Source organism: Rhinopithecus roxellana, chromosome 13 (genome assembly GCF_007565055.1).
Source record: "Rhinopithecus roxellana isolate Shanxi Qingling chromosome 13, ASM756505v1, whole genome shotgun sequence".
NCBI lineage: Eukaryota > Metazoa > Chordata > Mammalia > Primates > Cercopithecidae > Rhinopithecus > Rhinopithecus roxellana.
The window spans coordinates 6,846,910-6,866,083 of NC_044561.1; the positions used below are offsets into that span (position 1 = coordinate 6,846,910).

General features: G+C 51.8%; 1 protein-coding gene across 2 annotated transcripts in view; it reads right to left on the bottom strand.

Annotated features, from left to right (window-relative positions):
* PHF21B (PHD finger protein 21B) overlaps window positions 1-19,174 on the bottom strand; it is a 133,808-nt gene that overhangs the window by 24,361 nt on the left and 90,273 nt on the right. For both annotated transcript variants that reach the window (XM_030913873.1, XM_030913874.1), the window contains exons 3-5: window positions 16,849-16,941; window positions 12,736-13,086; window positions 9,961-10,101 (exon numbers count right to left, since the gene is read on the bottom strand). In XM_030913873.1, the coding sequence (XP_030769733.1) occupies window positions 9,961-10,101; window positions 12,736-13,086; window positions 16,849-16,941 (585 nt within the window). The remainder of the gene's footprint in view (window positions 1-9,960; window positions 10,102-12,735; window positions 13,087-16,848; window positions 16,942-19,174) is intronic.

Genomic DNA, 19,174 nt, shown 5'->3' on the forward strand with positions numbered 1-19,174 from the left:
GATCGACTGGCTTCATTCTGATAGACATGTGTTCAAAACTGTGTTCTGTGGATTTGTCAAATTTGTTGCCTTACAATTCTGCTATTAGGCTGGTGCAAAGTAATTGTGCAATACGTTTGCACCAAATACATATCCCAAACGATGCTGCTATGGTGCACGTACGTTTGTGACTGTTAAATTATCTTGATGGATGTTCCACCTTTGCTATTCACATTAACATGTCTTTTTCATTCCTTTCGACCTTTCTGGTGTTTTTTTATTTAGGTATGCCTTTGACAAGCAACATACAACTGGATTGGGTTGTTTTTAAGCCTGTTTTCATTTCTCTAAAAGTAGGAAGATTTCATTTGCATGTATTATGGTTACTGAGTTATTTGGACTTATTTCCTCCACTTTATTTGTATTTTCAGTGTATCCTTTTTATTTTTTCATTTCCTACTTCTTGGGGGGAAAAAAAAAGCTCCACATTCACTTTTTTCCTCTGATGATTTAGAAATTATAGGTGGCGTTACATTGTTTTCACTGATTAGCCTAAATGTTTTGAGCACATGTTTCTAACTATACACTCTTCTAATGAAGGATGGAGTTAATATTTTTATTATTCTTCCCCAAATTACACTGCTCTTGGCATGTTCTCCCTCCAAAACATCACCTCCAACCAATTTTTGTTGCCTATAATTTTCCTTTCATCTGCTTTGTAAACCAAAACTGGATTTTTCTTTTCAGTCTACACTTAAATACATCTACCTGTAATTTAACAGTCTATACACTCAGTTGTTTCTTACACCCACTGGCTGTCTCTGGCTTCATCTATCTTCTGGCTAAAGCACAGTTCTTTTAAGGATGGTCTGTGGGTGATAAAACCCTTAGTCTTCCTATGTGCAAAATGTCTTTTGCCCTTACTCTTGAAAAACAACTTAACTGGGTATAAAATACTGAGCTGGCAGCGACTTTCCCTTGGCAGTCTGCAGATATTTATTGCTCCGTGGTCGTCTGGCTGAGGCTGCTGGAGGCCCCCAGCACATCTGTCATTCCGCTGTTTTTGCCCTGGTCGTTTTTTATGATTTTTCTCTTTGACATGAATTTCTAGCCTCCTAGATTTGGTTTTATTAATCACACCTGAGAGATGGAGTCTACTTTTGATCTAAAAACTCAAACTGATGCTCTTCAATCGTGGGACATTCTTCAGCTTTGCTTCTCCACCTGCCCCGTTGCCCCACACCCACTCCCTCCTGCTGAAAGCCCCAGGAGGTGAACGCAAGGTTTCCCCACTTGCTTTCTGTCCCTGCCTGCTCCTGCACAGTTTTTCTTTCACATATTTGCATCTCTGTGCCCCATGCATGGTGTCCTGTTCAAAAGCACTAATTATCTCTGTTCCTGCTGTCTAGTAAGCTTTTCAAATGTCATCTCATTGCCATGCTTTTCATGGTAAGGGACACCAGAGGCAGAAAGGGAAAAAGTATACGAAATTCAAAAAATAGTTCTTTTAGTTTTATATATCCTTTGTTCTTTTTAAGAAAATTCAATTTCTTTTTAAGAAATTCAATCAGATTTTCGAATTTGTATGTTCATCTAATCTTGCTTTATTTCCTTGATTTTTCTGCTTCATTATTCCTTATTTATTTCTAGATATTACTCCTTTGTGCATCCTAAACACACTTATTTAAAAGCTGTTGCTAGAGTGTTTAGCACAGTTCACTTCATCTGGAATAAATTCATGTTCCAAATGTTGATTTCACTGATCACCACCCTTGGCGTGAGATCTCGTATATGTGAGAATTCTGTCAAGACTCATCTGGGCACAATGTTTTTCTTTTTCTCTCCCTTACACCCACCTTTCCCTTTCAGCAAGTTTGCAATTGCCTCAGTGCTGGCCAGCTCCCCAGGTCCGCTCGTGGCCCAGACCAGCAGAGGAGCCTGGTCCACTCGTCTCTTACCCAAGGAATTCTTGGAACTCACTGCCCTGTGTGAGCTGCCCACCCTCAGGGTCACCCTTGCTCAACTCCGAACCTGGAGCCCGGCAGCCAAGGGTGTGGGTCCCTGGCTGCCATGTTTTAGGGACACAGCAACGTTCAGCTCCATCATTATCCTCTCCCTCTCCACTGTATCTGGGGTTGAAACAGAGGTGTCCGTTCACGTGAGAACCCAGGGTCTTCCTGATGGACTGGGTGCTTGGATGGATTTCAAGAGAGGGAGTGACTTAGTTATTTCTGAATATTGGAAAGATCATTTGCTGGGTGGATAGACAGGGAGGAAGCCAACCAGGGGCAGGGAGACCGGCCGGGATCCACTGCAGTAGCCCTGGGCAGATATGAGACAGGAAGGAGGGCCGGACACAGGGCCAAAACGTGTGTGTGAACAGGGCTTGCCCAGAGAGCTGCAGGGCTGAGACCTTGCTCCGACTGCCCTTTGCAGGGCCTGTGCTGATCTGAGGGCAGCCAGACTCATTCAGATGCCGGCTGAGGCCAGAACAGGTGGCCACACAGAGGGCTGCAGCTCTGTCCTAAGGAAGGCTGTAGGCCTTGGGACAGGAGCGAGCAGAGAGCGCCCCGGGTCGGGAGCCAGAAGCCCAGGTTCTGTCTGAACTTAGCATGCAGCCCCGTGATCGTACATGTGGTTTAGCTCTGAGCCTCAGCTTCCTCATCTGTAAAATGAACCTCGTAATTCCTGCCCCGTCTACTGTGCAGCTGCCGTAAAGACAGGGGGAGAAGCAAGGGGAAGCAGAGCCAGTCGCGAGGCTCAGTGGTGATGAGCATGAGGTGATGGTTGCTGCCCTGCAGTGGACACTGCCACCTCACATCCCTGAGCTTCCACTGTCCATCACCTTGACACCTGTGGGTGCACGCATGTCACGGGTTATAGAGCATCGCAGATGCTAGGAGCCTGCTAGGAAGCACATCCGTGCCGCAACCTCACCCTCGCTGTGAGAAACCCCAGGGCAGCCTGGCAGCCGGGGAACCTCAGTCTGACGGTGGCCCCACCCACCCCCAGCCTCCACCTCCACTCTGAGTTGCTTCCTGGGTCCCCACTCTCTGTGTATTGCTGTAGGTGTCATTTTCTGTTATGGCTGAAATCAGGAGGCATCTGAGGGATGACAGAAAGGCTGGAGATGTGAGGTCGCGGCCTGGCTGGCTCAAGCTCAGTTGCAGCTACGACCTTGGGCAAGTCGCTCCGAGCCTGTGGTTTGCCAGTCCTAAAGGGGACACGATCCACCTCTGTGTGCTTGTGTGGGGTGAACAGCCCAGCCGTGTTCAGCGTCCTGCACGTGCGTGGTGCGGAGTGGGGCGTGGGATGCGCACGGTCTGGGAGCCCTGGGCTTAGGGTCACGAGAGACTTTGGCTTCCCTGGCTGTGACCTGGAAGAGCAGATGCGCAAGTGTCCTCAGGAATGAGCAGGGCAGTCTCAGCCACACATAAAAGGGCAGGTCCTTCCAGGAGGTTTTGGCCTTGGTCACAGGAAGGGCGGAACACAGCTAAAAGGTAAGCGGTCATTACTGATATCCATCCTGATTCCGGGAAAAGGCTTTGTGGGGCATTTGTACAACGTGCTGAAACAGACAGTAAACAAGGAAGAAAGGAGAAAGGATAGTAAACCTAGGAAAGTAAGGTGAAGTCATGTCATAGGCCCTAACAATTATTAGAGGTGGTGGGACATAGACTGGCCTGTGAGCTCCCTAGCAGCCAGAGCAAAGAGGGATGTAGGGCCAGGAACACAATCCCACCATCCACTGACCTGCTGGAATCTCTGGGAAGTGCAGGGGCTCTGGGTGAGGCCAGCCTTGTGGCCCCCTGGGAAGGCTGGTAATGTGGCCCTTTTCACACCCATAATCTTTATATGGAGGAAAAGCTGTGAGCTGCAAGTGGGAAAATCAGGGAAGGATGAGAATCCAAAGTACCGTACAGCCTCTTCACGACTGAGCAGTTCGGGTCCCAGGGAGTCGGTTCTGACCCCACACCTGACCTCCACTCAGCCTGACCAAAGGCACAGGCGGCATCACAGGGGCAAGGCTTCACGGCACAGACCGCAGGCTCTGCAGTCAGATGCCTGGGGGTGGCTCCCACCTCTGAGGAGGATCGGTGCTTCTCGGCCTCCACGTCCCCATCGGTACCACGGACTAACAACAGTCCCTTCCTGTGAGGCCTGAAACTGATGCACGCTGAGCACGGACAGGCAGCAGCTAGCGCTCTCCTAGGTGGTCCTATCTCATTCTGCCGTTCCCTGCATGGACCTTGTGGAGTCCGAGAGCTACTGAAATATTCCTCCCCATGGTGCACGGGTCACTCTGGAACACTGCTGGACTCGACGTCCCCTTCTGCTGCAGCCTCTGTTGCCATTCAGCGTGGCTCTGAGCAACCCTCGGGCTGGCCGTCCCACATGTGCCCTGCTGAGGGCGAGTGCCACTTTCTGGAGAGATGCGGTGACAGTGGAGTTGCACAAACACCACCCATGTCTGTTCACAAAAATCCACACCCCTACCCGCCTGACCCTGGCTCATCCCGTGACGTTTCTAGGGACAGGTGCTGCTGTCCGGCTTCCAGGCTCTAACTCAGACACTTCATTGACAGGTTCAAGGTCCAGCAGTCTGTGCAGCACAGCTCTTCTTGGTATGTATGTATGTATGTATATGAGATGGAGTCTCGCTCTGTCACCCAGGCTGGAGTGCAGTGGTGCCATATTCGGTCACCACAACCTCCGCCTCCCAGGTTCAAGTGATTCTCCTGCCTCAGCCTCCCAAGTAGCTGGGATTACAGGTATGTGGCACCATGTCTGGCTAATTTTTTGTATTTTTGTAGAGATGGGGTTTCACCATTTGACCACGCTGGTCTTGAACTCCTGACCTCAAGTGATCTGCCCACCTCGGCCTCCCAAAGTGCCGGGAATACAGGTGTGAGCCACCGCGCCCAGCCTTGGTCCTCTTTTAAAATAAATTTTAATAAGGATTTTTTATCTCCGGACATGCTGTAGTTGCAAGTTCTATCTATTTAAGTCATCGCATATGTTTACACTAATTATGTAATCAGATGTAATTATACTAATTGTATAAATGCACAATAAGATATATTAAATACTTTGAGACAACAAAGAGAACCCACCCAGAATACTTTCCCCAATATTAAGGGTGCAGCTGAACCCCAAGAGAGGACAGGAGGGTCATCATGGGAGCCTTGGGCTGTGAGCTGGGCCAGGACCTCACCGTGCACACGTAGGTGCAGACACTGCCACAGAATGGAACAGACTTTCTTGAGACGACTAGGCCCAAGGCCACAGAGGAGACGTGCTTCACGCTGTAGCCTCACTTAGCAGCTACTTGATTTCATTGGCTTTTTAGACGTGTCGAAGGACAATAATCAAGTCATTCTTCTGCTCAAAGATATTCCATGGCTCCCCATTACCTAAGAATAAAGCTCCACTTTGGCAGCCTGCATTCAGGCCCTCCAGGACCAGGTTCCAATGTCTGTCTTCACCCTCTACTGCAGTCCGAAAGCCCAGCTGACTAGTCTGGGTGTGTGGAGTCCTTTCCCACTCCTGTGCTACTGCCTATGCAGTACCCTCCGGCTGGTGAGCTATCCCTCTGCCTCCTGTTCTCTGCTGGATCCTGGCAACTCTTCTACCCCTGTAGACCATGTACCTTCTCTCCAAAGCCTTCCTCAGTCCTTCCAGGAGGAAACAACTCTCTCCCTCTGCCCTCATCTCCTGTAGCGCTTCATTTAGAATTCTCTCATGACACATGGGTTTTTGAACCCATTAGAGTCCTTTGTAGCCATCTCTGTCTTTACCCATGGAAGCGAGTTTCCCAAGGGCAAGGACCACGGCTGCCAGCATCCCGACGTCCCTAGCCTTTGGCACGGAGCCTGGCAGGGAGCAAACTCAAAGGCGTGTTGAACAACTAAAGGAAAGAGTGAAGGGATGCACAACGGGTTTCCTTTGGTAACGACAGTACATTGATGGGAAGAATCGTTGGGAGCTGCAGGGGGGCAGGGGGTCTGGGGCAGGGCGCTGCAGGTGGGGATAGGGTGGACAGAAACCACTCCTGGGGGGCCACATGTCTCATCTCAATCTCGTGGAATGAAGGGCACAGCAGGGAGGGAAAAGGGAACCGAGTCTGAGCTTGGTGGCTTACACTTGTAATCCCAGTACTTTAGGAGGCTGAGGCAGGAGGATCACTTGAGGCTTGAGGCCAGGAGCTCAAGACCAGCCTGGGCAACATGTAGAGACCCTGTGATATGGTTTGGCTGTGTCCCCATCCAAATCTCATCTTGAATTCCCATGTATTGTGGGAGGGACCTGGTGAGAGGTAATTAAATCATGGGGCAGGTCTTTCCCGTGCTGTTCTCATGATCATGAATAAGTATCACAAGATCTGATGGGTCTACAAATGGGAGTTTCCCTGCACAAGCTCTCTCTTTGCTCGTCACCATCCATGTAAGATGTGACTTGCTCCTTCTTTCCTTCTGCCACGATTGTGAGGCTTCCCCAGCCACGTGGAACTGTGAGTTCTCCATTAAACCTCTTTCCTTTGTGAACTGTCCAGTCTCAGGTATGTCTTTACCAGCAGCATGAAAACGGACTAATATAATAAATTGGTACCAGTAGAGTGGGATGTCGCTGAAAAGACACCCCAAAATGTGGACGTGACTTTGGAACTGGGTAATAGGCAGAGGTTGAAACAGTTTGGAGGGCTCAGAAGAAGACAGAAAAATGTGGAAAACTTCAGAACTTCCTAGAGATTTGTTAAATGGCTTTGAGAAAAATGCTGATAGTGAGATGAACAATAAGGTCCAGGTTGGGGTGGTCTCAGATGGAGACGAGGAACTTGTTGGGAACTGGAGCAAAGGTGACTCTTGTTACGTTTTAGCAAAGAGACTGGTGGCATTTTGCCTCTGCCCTAGAGACCTATGGAACTTTGAACTTGAGAGAGATGATTTAGGGTATCTGGCAGAAAAAAACTTCTAAGCAGCAAAGCATTCAAGAGGTGACTTGGGTGCTGTTAAAGGCATTCAGTTTTAAAAGGGGAAACAGAGCACAAAAGTTCAGAAAATGTGCAGCCTGACAATGCGATAGAAAGAAAATCCCATTTTCTGAGGAGAAATTCAAACTGGCTGCAGAAATTTGCATAAGTAACGAGGAGCCAAATATTAATCACCAAGACGGTGGGGAAAATGTCTCCAGCGCATGTCAGAGACCTTTGCAACAGCCCCTCCCATCACAGACCTAGAAGTTTAGGAGGAAAAAATGGTTTCTTAGGTTGGGCCCAGGGTCCCTCTGCTGTGTGCAGTCTAGGGACTTGGTGCCCTTCGTCCCAGCCGCTCCAGCCATGACTAAAAGGGGCCAAGGTACCCCTCAGCCTGTTGCTTCAGAGGGTGGAAGCCCAAGCCTTGGCAGCTTTCACATGGTGTTGAGCCTGCAGGTGCACAGAAGTCAAGAATTGAGGTTTAAGAACCTCGGCCTAGATTTCACAGGATGTATGGAAATGCTTGGACGTCCAGGTAGAAGTTTGCTGCCGGGGCAGAGCCCTCATGGAGAATCTCTGGTTGGGCAGTGCAGAAGGGAAATGTGGAGTTGGAGCCCCTACACAGAGTCTCTACTGGGGCACTGGCTAGTGGAGCTATGAGAAGAGTGCCACTGTCCTCTGGACAACAGAATGGTAGATCCACCGACAGCTTGTACCATGCACCTGGAAAAGCTGCAGACACTCAAAGCCACGTGGTGAAAGCAGCCAGGAGGGAGGCTGTACCCTGCAAAGCCACAGCAGCAGAGCTGCTCAAGGCTGTGGGAGCCCACCTCTTGAATCAGCATGACCTGGATGTGAGACATGGAGTCAAAGGACATAATTTTGGAGCTTTAAGGTTTAACTGGCCCACTGGATTTCAGACTCTCATGGGGCCTGTAGCCCCTTTGTTTTCACCAATTTCTCCTACTTGGAATGGCTGTATTTACCCAGTGTCTGTACCCTCATTGTATCTAGGAAATAACTAACTTGCTTTTGATTTTACAGGCTCATAGGCGGAAGCAACTTGTCTTGTCTTGGATGAGACTTTGGATTGTGGACTTTTGAGGTTAATGTTGAAATGAGATAAGACTTTGAGGGACTGTTGGGAAGGCACGATTGGTTTTGAAATACGAAGACATGAGATGTGGGAGGAGCCAGGGGCAAAAGGATATGGGGGTTTGGCTGTGTCCCCACCCAAGTCTCATCTGGAATTCTCACATGTTGTAGGAGGGACCTGGTGGGAAGTAACTGAATCATGGGGCGGGTCCTTCCCAGGCTGTTCTTGTAATAGTGAATAGGTCTCACAAGATCTGATGTGTTTAAAAAACGGGAGCTTCCCTACACAAGCTCTCTTTTTGCCTGCTGCCATCCATGTAAGATGTGACTTGCTCCTCCTTGTCTTCCGCCATGATTGTGAGGGTTCCCCAGCTACGTGGAACTGTTAGTTCTCCATTAAACCTCTTTCCTTTGTAAATTGCTCAGTCTTGGGTATGTCTTTATCAGCAGCATGAAAACAGACTAATACACCCTGTCTCTACAAAACATTAAAAAATAAGCCAGGGCTGGGCACGGTGGCTCAAGCCTGTAATCCCAGCATTTTGGGAGGCCAAGACAGGCGGATCACGAGGTCAGGAGATCGAGACCATCCTGGCTAACACGGTGAACCCCATCCCCACTAAAAAAAAATACAAAAAACTAGCCGGGCGAGGTGGCGGGCACCTGTAGTCCCAGCTACTTGGGAGGCTGAGGCAGGAGAATGGCATAAACCCAGGAGGCAGAGCTTGCAGTGAGCTGAGATCCAGCCACTGCACTCCAGCCTGGGCGACAGAGCGAGACTCCATCTCAAAAAAAAAAAAATTAGCCAGGAGTGGTGGTGCACACCTGTGGTCCCAGTTACTTGGGAGGCTGAGGTGGAAGGATCACTTGAGCCTGGGAGGCTGAGGCTGCAGTGAGTTATGATGCTGCCAATGCACTCCAGCATGAGTCAAAGAGTGAGACTCTATCTCAAAAAAAAAAAAAAAAAAAAAAAAAAAGACAGAAAGGAAGAAAAGAAAAGGAACCTGGGTGGGAAGGGTTGAATGGAAAAGACCCAGAGTAGAGGATGCGGGGCTGGTGCTGGCCTAGGATGCCGAGGACCAAGCTGCAGTACACCTGCTGCCACCACCAGTTCAGCAAAGGATGGCCCTGAGTCAGCTGCTGTCCCTGTGCCACCATCAGTGCAGGGATTGCATGTCCACTATGTATTTGGATGGTTCAATATGAGCTTATTTATCTGGCCTCCTTCAGAGGGTGTGTGTGGGAGGTGGAGATATAGGCAATTTCTGGCAAGTTCTCCAGGCACCTTCCAGAGACATCTGCACCTCTCATGCCAGCCTGGGGCACAGCTACTTCTACAGTGCCTAGGGTCCTGCACACGCCAAGGACTGGCCATGGCAGAGAAGAGGCAGGCACCGCTTCGGGGCTATGTGCTGCCCAGAGGAGCCCCTTTCCCTCCTGGACTCAGGACGGAGGGGCCCACAGCCGGGGCCCCTGGGATGGGGTGTAATGACCAAAAGTCCCCACCAGGTGCTGTCCAGGGGCTCAGCAAACATGAACTCGCAGAATCCTCTCAGCAGCCCTGTGAGGAAGGAGGCCCTGCCATTCCCACCGTACAGATGAGCAAACAGACACGAGCTGCTCACGGTCACACCGCTGGAAATCGGCAGTGCAGGACCCACGCAGAATGGTTCTAAAATTTGTGCTAACTACCGCCCCACACTGCCGTTCAGTCAGTGCCTCCCTGAGATAGAACAGTTGACACCTGGGCTTGCTGGGCAAGGCCCCATCCTGGTTGCCCACTGCACAGGGCAGCTGTGCCCGTGGCTTGTCGGCACCACCCCACAGTGAGGCCATCCCTGCTACACACAGCGGCCTCAGACGGCACCTGCAGGCTGAGCAGGGCCTGGGCCCTCTGGAGAGGGCTGCCCTACCTCGGGGTTCTCCTGGGTCCGAGGCCGGTCTTCCTTCTTCTTTTTGGTGGCCTGAGCTCCCTGAGATGGCTCCTCTGTGGGCGGCCGCGACTCTGCCGTGCTCTCGGGCTGCGTCTGCACTTGAGGCTGAATGATGATGACCTGGAAGAAGCCATGGAGGGGTGAAGGGGACAGTGATGGGGAGGGAGGGGTGAGGGAGAGAGAGGGGAGGGAGGGGTGAGGGAGAGAGAGGAGAGGCAGAGGGGACAGTGATGGGGAGGGAGGGGTGAGGGGAAGAGAGGAGGGGTGGAGGAGGCTGGAGAGTGAGGGTGAGGGGCACGGGGAGGAATGGAAGAGTGAAGGGGGCTGGGGAGGTAGCTGATAGGGCACAGGGCAGGGGTTGGAGAGCACAGAGCCTGGGCTGGGCCATCCTAGGAGGGAGGATTCCCGGGAACTGAGTGGTTTGCACCCCTGTGTGTCCAGCACCTGCCCCTCCTGACACACCTTTTTCACCATGGGGAGGGTCTGCATGAGAAGCCAGACTGGTTTAGGAACTGGGAAGGCCTGGGTTCCAGTCCTGCCCCACCACGTCCCAGCTGTGTAGCCTCAGGGGAGTCACTGCTTCTGAAAGTCAGGTTGGTCATCAGTGAAAACTAGCCACACCTCCCCCCAGGGAGGCCATGCACCCTCAGGCAGCGAGGACTTCTCATGCCATCTCAGGTGCGATGAACTGAGGCCACGAGAGCTCAGACTTGCTCCTGGCCTGAGGCCATCTAGTCAGGAGGCAGAGGGCCTGGGAACCCCTCAGGTCGGCCTGGCTCCGTTTCTCCCTCCCCACACCACAGCGCCTGAGACACACAAGCCTGGCTTGGGGACACAGGTGGGAATAACGTTCTAGTTTTTTCACTGCCATGAGGCCCCTCATGTGGTGGATGGGGAAGGGGAAGGGGGTCTTCAGATACCACCCTGCGCCGGCCCCCCTTAGCCAGCCTTCCTCGGGGCTCAGGGGATGCTCAGGTTTGATGAAAGGGTGTGATGCTGAAAATCAGCTTGAAATCCACCCATCCGGCCCAGCCTCTCCCTGGGCCAGGATCCGCTGCATCTCTAGCACCACCATTTTATTTTTTTGGACAGGAAATTGGGAAAGAATTGTTAGTTTTCATGGCTCCAAGAAGAGGAATTCTCCAGGATCCATCAGTCACAGTCTGGTTTAAAAGAGGAATTACTTGAACTTGGGGGTTTTTTTGGTTTGTTTTCCCCTAAGCACAGGTGGTGACTGTCTGACGAATTTGAGGCTTCTGAGCACAAAGAGAAAATATGTCCCATTTTTCTGCTGGCTTAAGGGAAGCTCTGTCTTCCTCTTTGTATCACATTTTTAAAATCCCCAAATCTCTGTATGGAAAAAAAATGTTCCTTTTTATATTCATGGGAAGAAAAATATTAAGATCTCCAATAGGAAAAAAGACAAAGAACATTCTCAAGTCACCCATGAGAAGATAGAATTCTTTTTTTTTTTTTTGAGGCGGAGTCTCGCTCTGTCGCCCAGGCTGGAGTGCAGTGGCCGGATCTCAGCTCACTGCAAGCTCCGCCTCCCGGGTTTACGCCATTCTCCTGCCTCAGCCTCCTGAGTAGCTGGGACTACAGGCGCCCGCCACCTCGCCCGGCTCGTTTTTTTGTTTTTTTTTTAGTAGAGACGGGGTTTCACTGCGTTAGCCAGGATGGTCTCGATCTCCTGACCTCGTGATCCGCCCGTCTCGGCCTCCCAAAGTGCTGGGATTACAGGCTTGAGCCACCGCGCCCGACCAGAAGATAGAATTCTTAAGTCTAAGAAAAACATTCAAGCTTAACAGTAACCAAGGGAATTCAACTTTCAACAACGAGGCATCTGTGTGTGTCTAGTAAATGGACAAAGAAGTGTTTAAATGGCCAACATCAAATGCTGGTGCAGTTGCAGTGAAACAGACATGCTCCTTCCGACATCTGCTAAGCACCTTGTCTGGATCAGGTGCCCTCCTGGGACACACCTGCCATCCTGCCATGGCCCATGACAACTCTTCAGACTGCAAATTCTCTGAGGGGCCCTCAGTGGGCAGGAGAGCCTGGAAGCAAGGGACTCCCGGGAATGCACTGAGTGCAACAGCACCAGGTCACATGAGGGTTGGCCGTCATCCAGGCCGGGGAAGCAGAAGGCACCGCAGCCAGAAGCAAGAGAGGGGCGGCCTGGAAGACCCCAAATGGGGAACAGAGAGGCCACAGACAGGGACAGCAGGGATGAGGCAGCCCCGAAGGCCTCAAACAGCACAACCACCAGAAGCTCGGAGGGGAGCAGTGGGAGGACCTTAGTTTTAGTTTTAAAACTTGGCAAAAATTATGGGAGATTGTACACTTGGGCAGTGGGGTAAAAACAGCTCTTGACCGTCCAACTGCACCAGCAGAGACGGAGAATCAATATCTCTTCCAGTCACTCATTCAGCCACACGTCATTAATTGGTTAATCATGTGAATGAATTCATTCATTGACCAATCACTCCTTTTCCACTGGTATTAATTCATTCAGCCACATTGTCTCTGGATCACATATTCATTCATTTGTTCAGGCACTGATTCACTCCCTTAATCACACTCCATTCATTCATTCGCTCCTCTGTTTCTGCCCCATTCATTCATTTGGCCACTTGATCATTCTGCCTTCTGGTCATTCACTCTGCCTCGGCTTGTTCATTTGGTCCTTCCCGTAAGATTTCCCTCCTGTATGCGGCCGCACACCCTTTCCGGAGCCTGCTGGTGGGCACTTACCTTGTTGTCAGCACTGATGAGGAGGGGCTGGACTTTGATGCTGTCGCTGACCACAGACACGGCGGTGCTGGGGGCCATGGCGGCGGCATTGCTGGGAGAGGTGGAGATGATGGCGTAGGCCACCCCGGCACTGCTCAGTGGAGAGGCAAGGGCGGCGGGCTCGGCAAGGGCCTGGGGCTGGCTGCCGGGCGCTGGCACATGGCTGACAGTGTTGTTGGCGGTGGGGAGGGCTGGGCTAGGGTTCTTGACGCTGACCACAGTGGCCTTCTGGAATGTTGGGGGCTGCTTGGGTGGCCGGTCCCGGCCTGGGGCAACGGGGAGGCTGTCTGGAATCAGAGTCTTTGGCCTAACCTGGAAGAAGGGACGGGTGTGTGGTCAGACAGGCAGACATACAGGAGCACAGGGGAGGGGCCGCCCTGGCTCCAAGACTTCCTATATTCAAGGCAGGGGGCAGCATCAGAAAGAGCACAGAGCACGTCTCGGCCTCACAGAGGGTGAGACCTCGACCCCAACGCCTCCTACCTCCTGAGCTTGCACCGACTGGCCATGGGGCTCAGGAGTGGCTGCTCTGGACCCAAGGCCCTCCCAGCTGCACTCAGAGAAGATGGTGAGGAGCAGTGGGGAGGATGGGAAGGCAGCGCCTGGATGCGAGGGGACAGTCTGTGCAGTGTGACGCCCTGCAGATCGAGTCCCAAGCGGCAAAGCCCCCTTTGGCTTTGGAAGTCTGGAAAGCGTTGCCCCTCGGCAGGGTCTGGGAGAGGCTGCGAGGGCTCCTGGGCCTTGCCCAGTTCTGCTTCTCAATCTGGGTGGGGGCTGCTGCTGTGCTCCCATGAAAGCCAGAGCAGAGCCTGCGTGGCTGCTGCGGGGCTCAAATGACAGTGAAGGTGAGCAGAGGGCAGCCGGGCAGCCACCGGGTGGTTCAGGCCAGGGCTCCGGACAGACTGTTTGTGCCCAATCCTGGCTCCTCTGGGGTCCTAGGGACACCCCTGAACTGAACCAGGTCCCTCATCTGCATGAGGTAATGAGACTGACTTACTAGGGGTTGGAAGAAAGAAAATGCGCAGGAAGTGCTGGGTGTACCTGACTGGGGGCTGTCGCCAGCGCCCCCACACCCAGCAATGTTTCTGATGGTGGAAATTCCCATCAGAGCCACCACCAGTGGCCCCATGCATGGAACCAGGAGCGCCACATGCCCCACATGAGGACACGCCCACCCTGGGAGGTCCAGGCCAGTATCAAGCTCCGAGAGACAAGGGGACGAGGAGAAGGGGCACGACCTGCCTTCTCACCTGAGCCCCGCTGCGTTTGCACTGCAGGGTGGCCGTCCTGGCCTATTCTACAGATGAGCAAACTGAGGTGTGCAGTGGAGACTCACGGGTAATAATGATGCTACAGTCGTTATCATTAGGGCCTGCCTGGCATCGGTGAAGGGCACAGAGTGCTGTGCTGCCCCGCCCATCTCCTCCTACCCTGTGTCCAGTGGTGCATGTGGAGAGAGTGGTCCAGGGTGGCTCCTACAGGGCCCTGTGGCCTTGGGCAGGTCACCAAGGCACAGCATGCTCTTCGGTTGGACAGCATCATGTCTGTCAGCTCCTTGCCAGTGCCTGGCACAGAGCTGGCCCTTGAGTCTAGTGACCTCTGTGTTCCCTGCCATGCTGGGTGCTAAGCAAAAAGAGCCCAGCCTCCCACATCAGGGCCCTGGCCACACCACGGGGAGGCGATGTGGCTAGCCTGGGTTCAGGTAAGCCTGCCACTCTGTCCTTGGCACCAGAGGTCAGGGCCTTTGTCCCACCATGCCAGGCTTACAGCCCAACACAAACTCTAATACCAAAGGCTTTAAAGAATCCTCCTCATTCCTGCCAGCCCTCAGCTGGAGACAGTCACCCGTTGGAAAAATGCTGTTCTCCGCCTCTGAAGAGGACTGGTGTGGGGGCGGATGGATGCCCCCATGGTGGTCAGTGAGGACCTCAGCTGTGGCAGTGGCCGTTCCGTGTTCTGTTGGCTCCTCCCTGGTCATCTGGGTTTTGCACACCTGTTCCGGTTGACCCTGGCCGCCCACCCTACATAAGCAGACTCTGGACATGGGAGAGCTGGCGTCAATCACAGATGTCAGACACAGAAACTAAGCTCAGCTGGGAGCTCAGGGTCTGGCCTGAGCCACCCCAGAGAGAACACCTTCGAGGGACCCGGAGGTTATAGCCTTTCTGCCTGTGTCTCCGGGCCTGCGTGCAGCCCCAGGCCAGGAAGCCCCTGGGTCCACCCTGTCCCCACCCTCTCTCCTTTCTCAGGTCTGCGGTCACCCCGCGAGGCTGGGCCCATCACAGGCTGCCTACTCTGTTCCCTGTGCGCCACCTGGAACAGCAGCAGCCGACAGCCGGACCCGGCATGCACTGGACACCTTCTGGCCTTAGCTGACTGTCCTGGAGGCCAGTAGGCCAACAGCAGGTGCAGACATTTGTGGGGCAGAGACAGCAAGGAAAAAACATGGAGACAGAGGTCCAGGAGGCAGAAAGGAGAGAGGAGGAAGGGTGGGTGTGGGGCAGAGGGAAACAGCACTGGCCTTGATTTGCAGCCTCTCCCTGGAGCCTGCCTTGCTCTGAGGCCTCGCATAGCTCCCTGCTGCCCACAGGTCACTGACAGGGGAAGCCCGACTCTAAGGTCCCCAGGGGCCCCAGTGGCCTCTCCACCTCCAGGACTGCCCCATCCTCCCTCCCTCAGTGCTTGGACTCTGGTGTCTCCGTACCACCTCTGCCTCTGTTTCTCACCCTGCACCCTCCTCCTGGGGGGCTCCCTCTGGGGCCTAACTCCACCTCGGCCTGCAATATCCTCTCACCCTGAGGCCTAGCTCAAGCACTGCCTCCTCCAGGAGGCCTTCCTTGACGCCCAGGTGTACGGCAAGCCTTCTCAGGTCTCCCGTCACCCCTGTGCCTCTTTCTGGCAAGGCCCGATCACCCTGATCACCCTGGACTCACAGTATCTTTTTCCTTGTCTGTCCTCCATCTAGACCAAGCCTGTCCAAACCACAGGCCACACGCGGCCCAGGATGGCTTGGAATGCGGCCCAACAAATTCAAACCTTCTTAAAACATTATGAGAGCTTTTTTTACATTTTTTCCCCTTTATTTCATCAGCTACTGTTAGTGTTAGTATATTTTATGTGCGGACTAAGACAATTCTTCTTCTTCCAATGTGGCCCAGGGAAACCAAAAGATTAGAAGATTGGCCACCCCTGCTTTAGACTCTGATTCAGCTCAAGTGGGCACTTGGGGAAAGCTGCCACATAGAAGAGGAGCTCAGGGTAGCCACCTCTTGCCATCCTCGAGCTGGGGGAGTCTGTCCAGCCCCAAGTCCCATGACAGGCAGGGGTCATCTTGGTCTTCAACACTGGCAGCCCCTGGCCCAGTATGCTGTATACAGCAGGTGCTCAACAAAGCTGAGCTTGTGGTAGTAAGGGAAGTGGTTAATAATTACCTGGCGTTTGCTCTGTATCAGGCATGGTTACAAATGTTTTCTCCTGACTCAATACTTACAGCCACCATTGACTCAGCCCTCACAGCCACCAATGGAGGAAGCCGGCGCCGGCACCAGTCCCTCTGCAGGTGAGAAGCCTCGGCCCAGGAAGGCCGAGAGGTCAGGTGACCGGGGCCAAGTGTGGAGTCCAATCGGGGGATCCCTGGACTAGAAACCAGGGCACCTGGCCCAGAGTCTGAGCTGCCCCTGAAATGAATCCCCTCATCCAGAGTGTCTCAAACTTCCTGACCATAACCCATAGTCAAAAACATACATGACGTAGTCACCCAGTCTGTAATCAAGTTGTTCAAGAAACAATGCATAGGATGCATCTATTTTAGTCTGGCCTCATTTATTCCATTTAAAAAAATTCTGGTCATGACCCACTAAACTGATTTCCCAATTCCTTGCTGAAAAAATGTATCTGGTCCAAAGGTCTCCATTGAAGAACAGATAGAAGAGGTGAGAGGGGAAGTTGCAGCTGAGAGGGCATGGGTTCTGCCTGGCCCAGTGCCCACCAGAAACCTCAGTGCTGAAGGGTTAGGAACAGAGACTGCGGGGACAGACAGATGGATACCCCAGGGCCCGCCCAAGGGCTGCTTACCTGAGGTAGCACTGCCGCTCCTTGCCCGGCCAACCTCTGCAAGGAGCTGACCTGAGGACCCGTGACAGGCACTGCAGTGATCGTTCCCAAAGCCTGAAAGATAGAGAAGGTCAGTGTTGAGACGGGACAAGCAGCTGAGACCGAATCCGTCGCCCTCAGCCTGGCCAAGCAGGGGGCAGCTGCCTTGGAGACAGCAAATGCTACTCTTCCCTTTCTTAATTATGATTTTTAAAATATCACAATAGTAATCGACATTCCTTCCAGAAAGTTTGGAAACTAGAGAGAGGAAAAGAGTAGCACTGCCCAGAAATCAATTACCCTTTGTTACACGTCGGCTTCCTCTTCTCAGTGAATTTTGCATACAGCTGTATATAGAATGTTGTAACCTATTTTTCTACTTTAACTTAAGGACAAGGTGTGATGTCGCTACAATCTTCATAAATCACTCCTTTAATGGCTATGGGATCTTCCATTCAGCAGACATAATGGCATTTCCTCAGCCAATCCTCTACTCTTGGAAATTTGAGTTCTAGCCCCATCTTTTTCCAGTGAATAAACAATGCTGCAGCGAACATCTTTGTGGATAAATCCATTTCCACATCATGGAGCATTTCTGTAGGAGAGTCTGAATACAGGGATGCATGGACCAAAAGGCAGGAATATTTTTCAGGCCCTTGGTGCGTATCTGCACTGGGTCCCTCAGGAGGGGGAACGGCCTGGGTGTGCACCAACATGCCCCCCAAATTCCAGCCCAATATGGGGGTCTCGCCAAAACACGATGGGATGGCAGCACCAGGAGCAGGGTGGGCATTCAGGGTAAGAAGGGAGATGGTACCCTTCCATTCCAGGCCCACACACGTATAGGAGATGTGTTTTGGGGTACCCACTTGTCTAAGTCTCCTTTTGTGGAAACTACCACTACCCACAGCCCCTGATGGAACAGTTTTTTTTTGTTTGTTTGTCTGTTTGTTTTGAGATGGAGTCTCGCTCTGTTGCCCAGGTTAGAAGGTACTGGCGTGATCTTGGCTCACTGCAACCTCCTCCTCCTGGGTTCAAGTGATTCTCCTGCCTCAGCCTCCCGAGTAGTTGGAATTACAGGCACCCACCACCACGCCTAGGTAACTTTTGTATTTTTAGTAGAGATGTGGTTTCACTATGTTGGCCAGGCTGGTCTCAAACTCCTGACCTCAGGTGATCCACCCACCTCGGCCTCCCAAAGTACTGGGATTATAGGTGTGAGCCACTGTGCCTGGTCCTGCTGGAGCAGTTCCACATGGCCACATTTGTACCCCATGAGCCTGCCCGACAGGGAAAGAGGGACCCCCTTGCTCAGATCCAGCCAAACCATCAGTGGCCAGGGACCAGTGAGGTTCTCTCTTGAACTCAGATGCAGAAATTCTTAACAGAATGTTAACAAATCAATTCTAACAATAACAAAAAGGATAAGACATCATGAACAGGCTGGGTTTATCCCAGGACTGCAAGGCTGCTTTGCCATTTGAAAGTCAGTCCGTGTAATTTGCTAAAATAACACATGGATGAAGAAAAAGCGTATGCCGGCCTCAACAGATTTTTCTAAAAGCCGTTAGGACTAATAAATGAGTTTAGCAAGATTGCAGGATGGAACAATATATAAAAATCAGTTGTGGGCCAGGCTCAGCGGCTCACGCCTGTAATCCCAGCACTATGGGAGACGGAGGTGGGCAGATCACCTGAGGTCGGGAGTTCAAGACCAGGCTGATTGACATGGAGAAACCCCATCTCTACTAAAAATACAAAATTAGCCGGGCGTGATGGCACATGCCTGTAATCCCAGCTACTCAGGAGGCTGAGGCAGGAGAATCGCTTGAATCTGGGAGGCAGAGGTTGCGGTGAGCTGAGATCACACCATTGCACTCCAGCCTGGGCAACAAGAGCAAAACTCTGTCTCAAAAAAAAAAAAAAAAAAACACACACAAAAATCAGTTGTGTTTCTACATACTTGCCACCAACATTTAGAAATTCAAAAAGGTTTAAATGCCATTTGCAATAGCATCAAGAAATAAAAATAAGAAATAGGGAAGAATCTGACAATAGCTATATAAGACCTGTACGCTAGAAACTTCCATACATCACTGAGAGAAATTTTTAAAGACTTAAGAAAGAGATATACCATAACCATGACTCAGAAGCCTCAAAGGTGTTAAGATTTCAGTTCTTCCCAGATTGATCTACAGATTCAACACAACCTCAAATCAAAATCTCAGCCAGTTTTTTCAAAAAAAAAAAAAAAAAAGAAATTGACAAGATGATTTTAGAAACCATATGAAAGTATAAAGGACCTAGA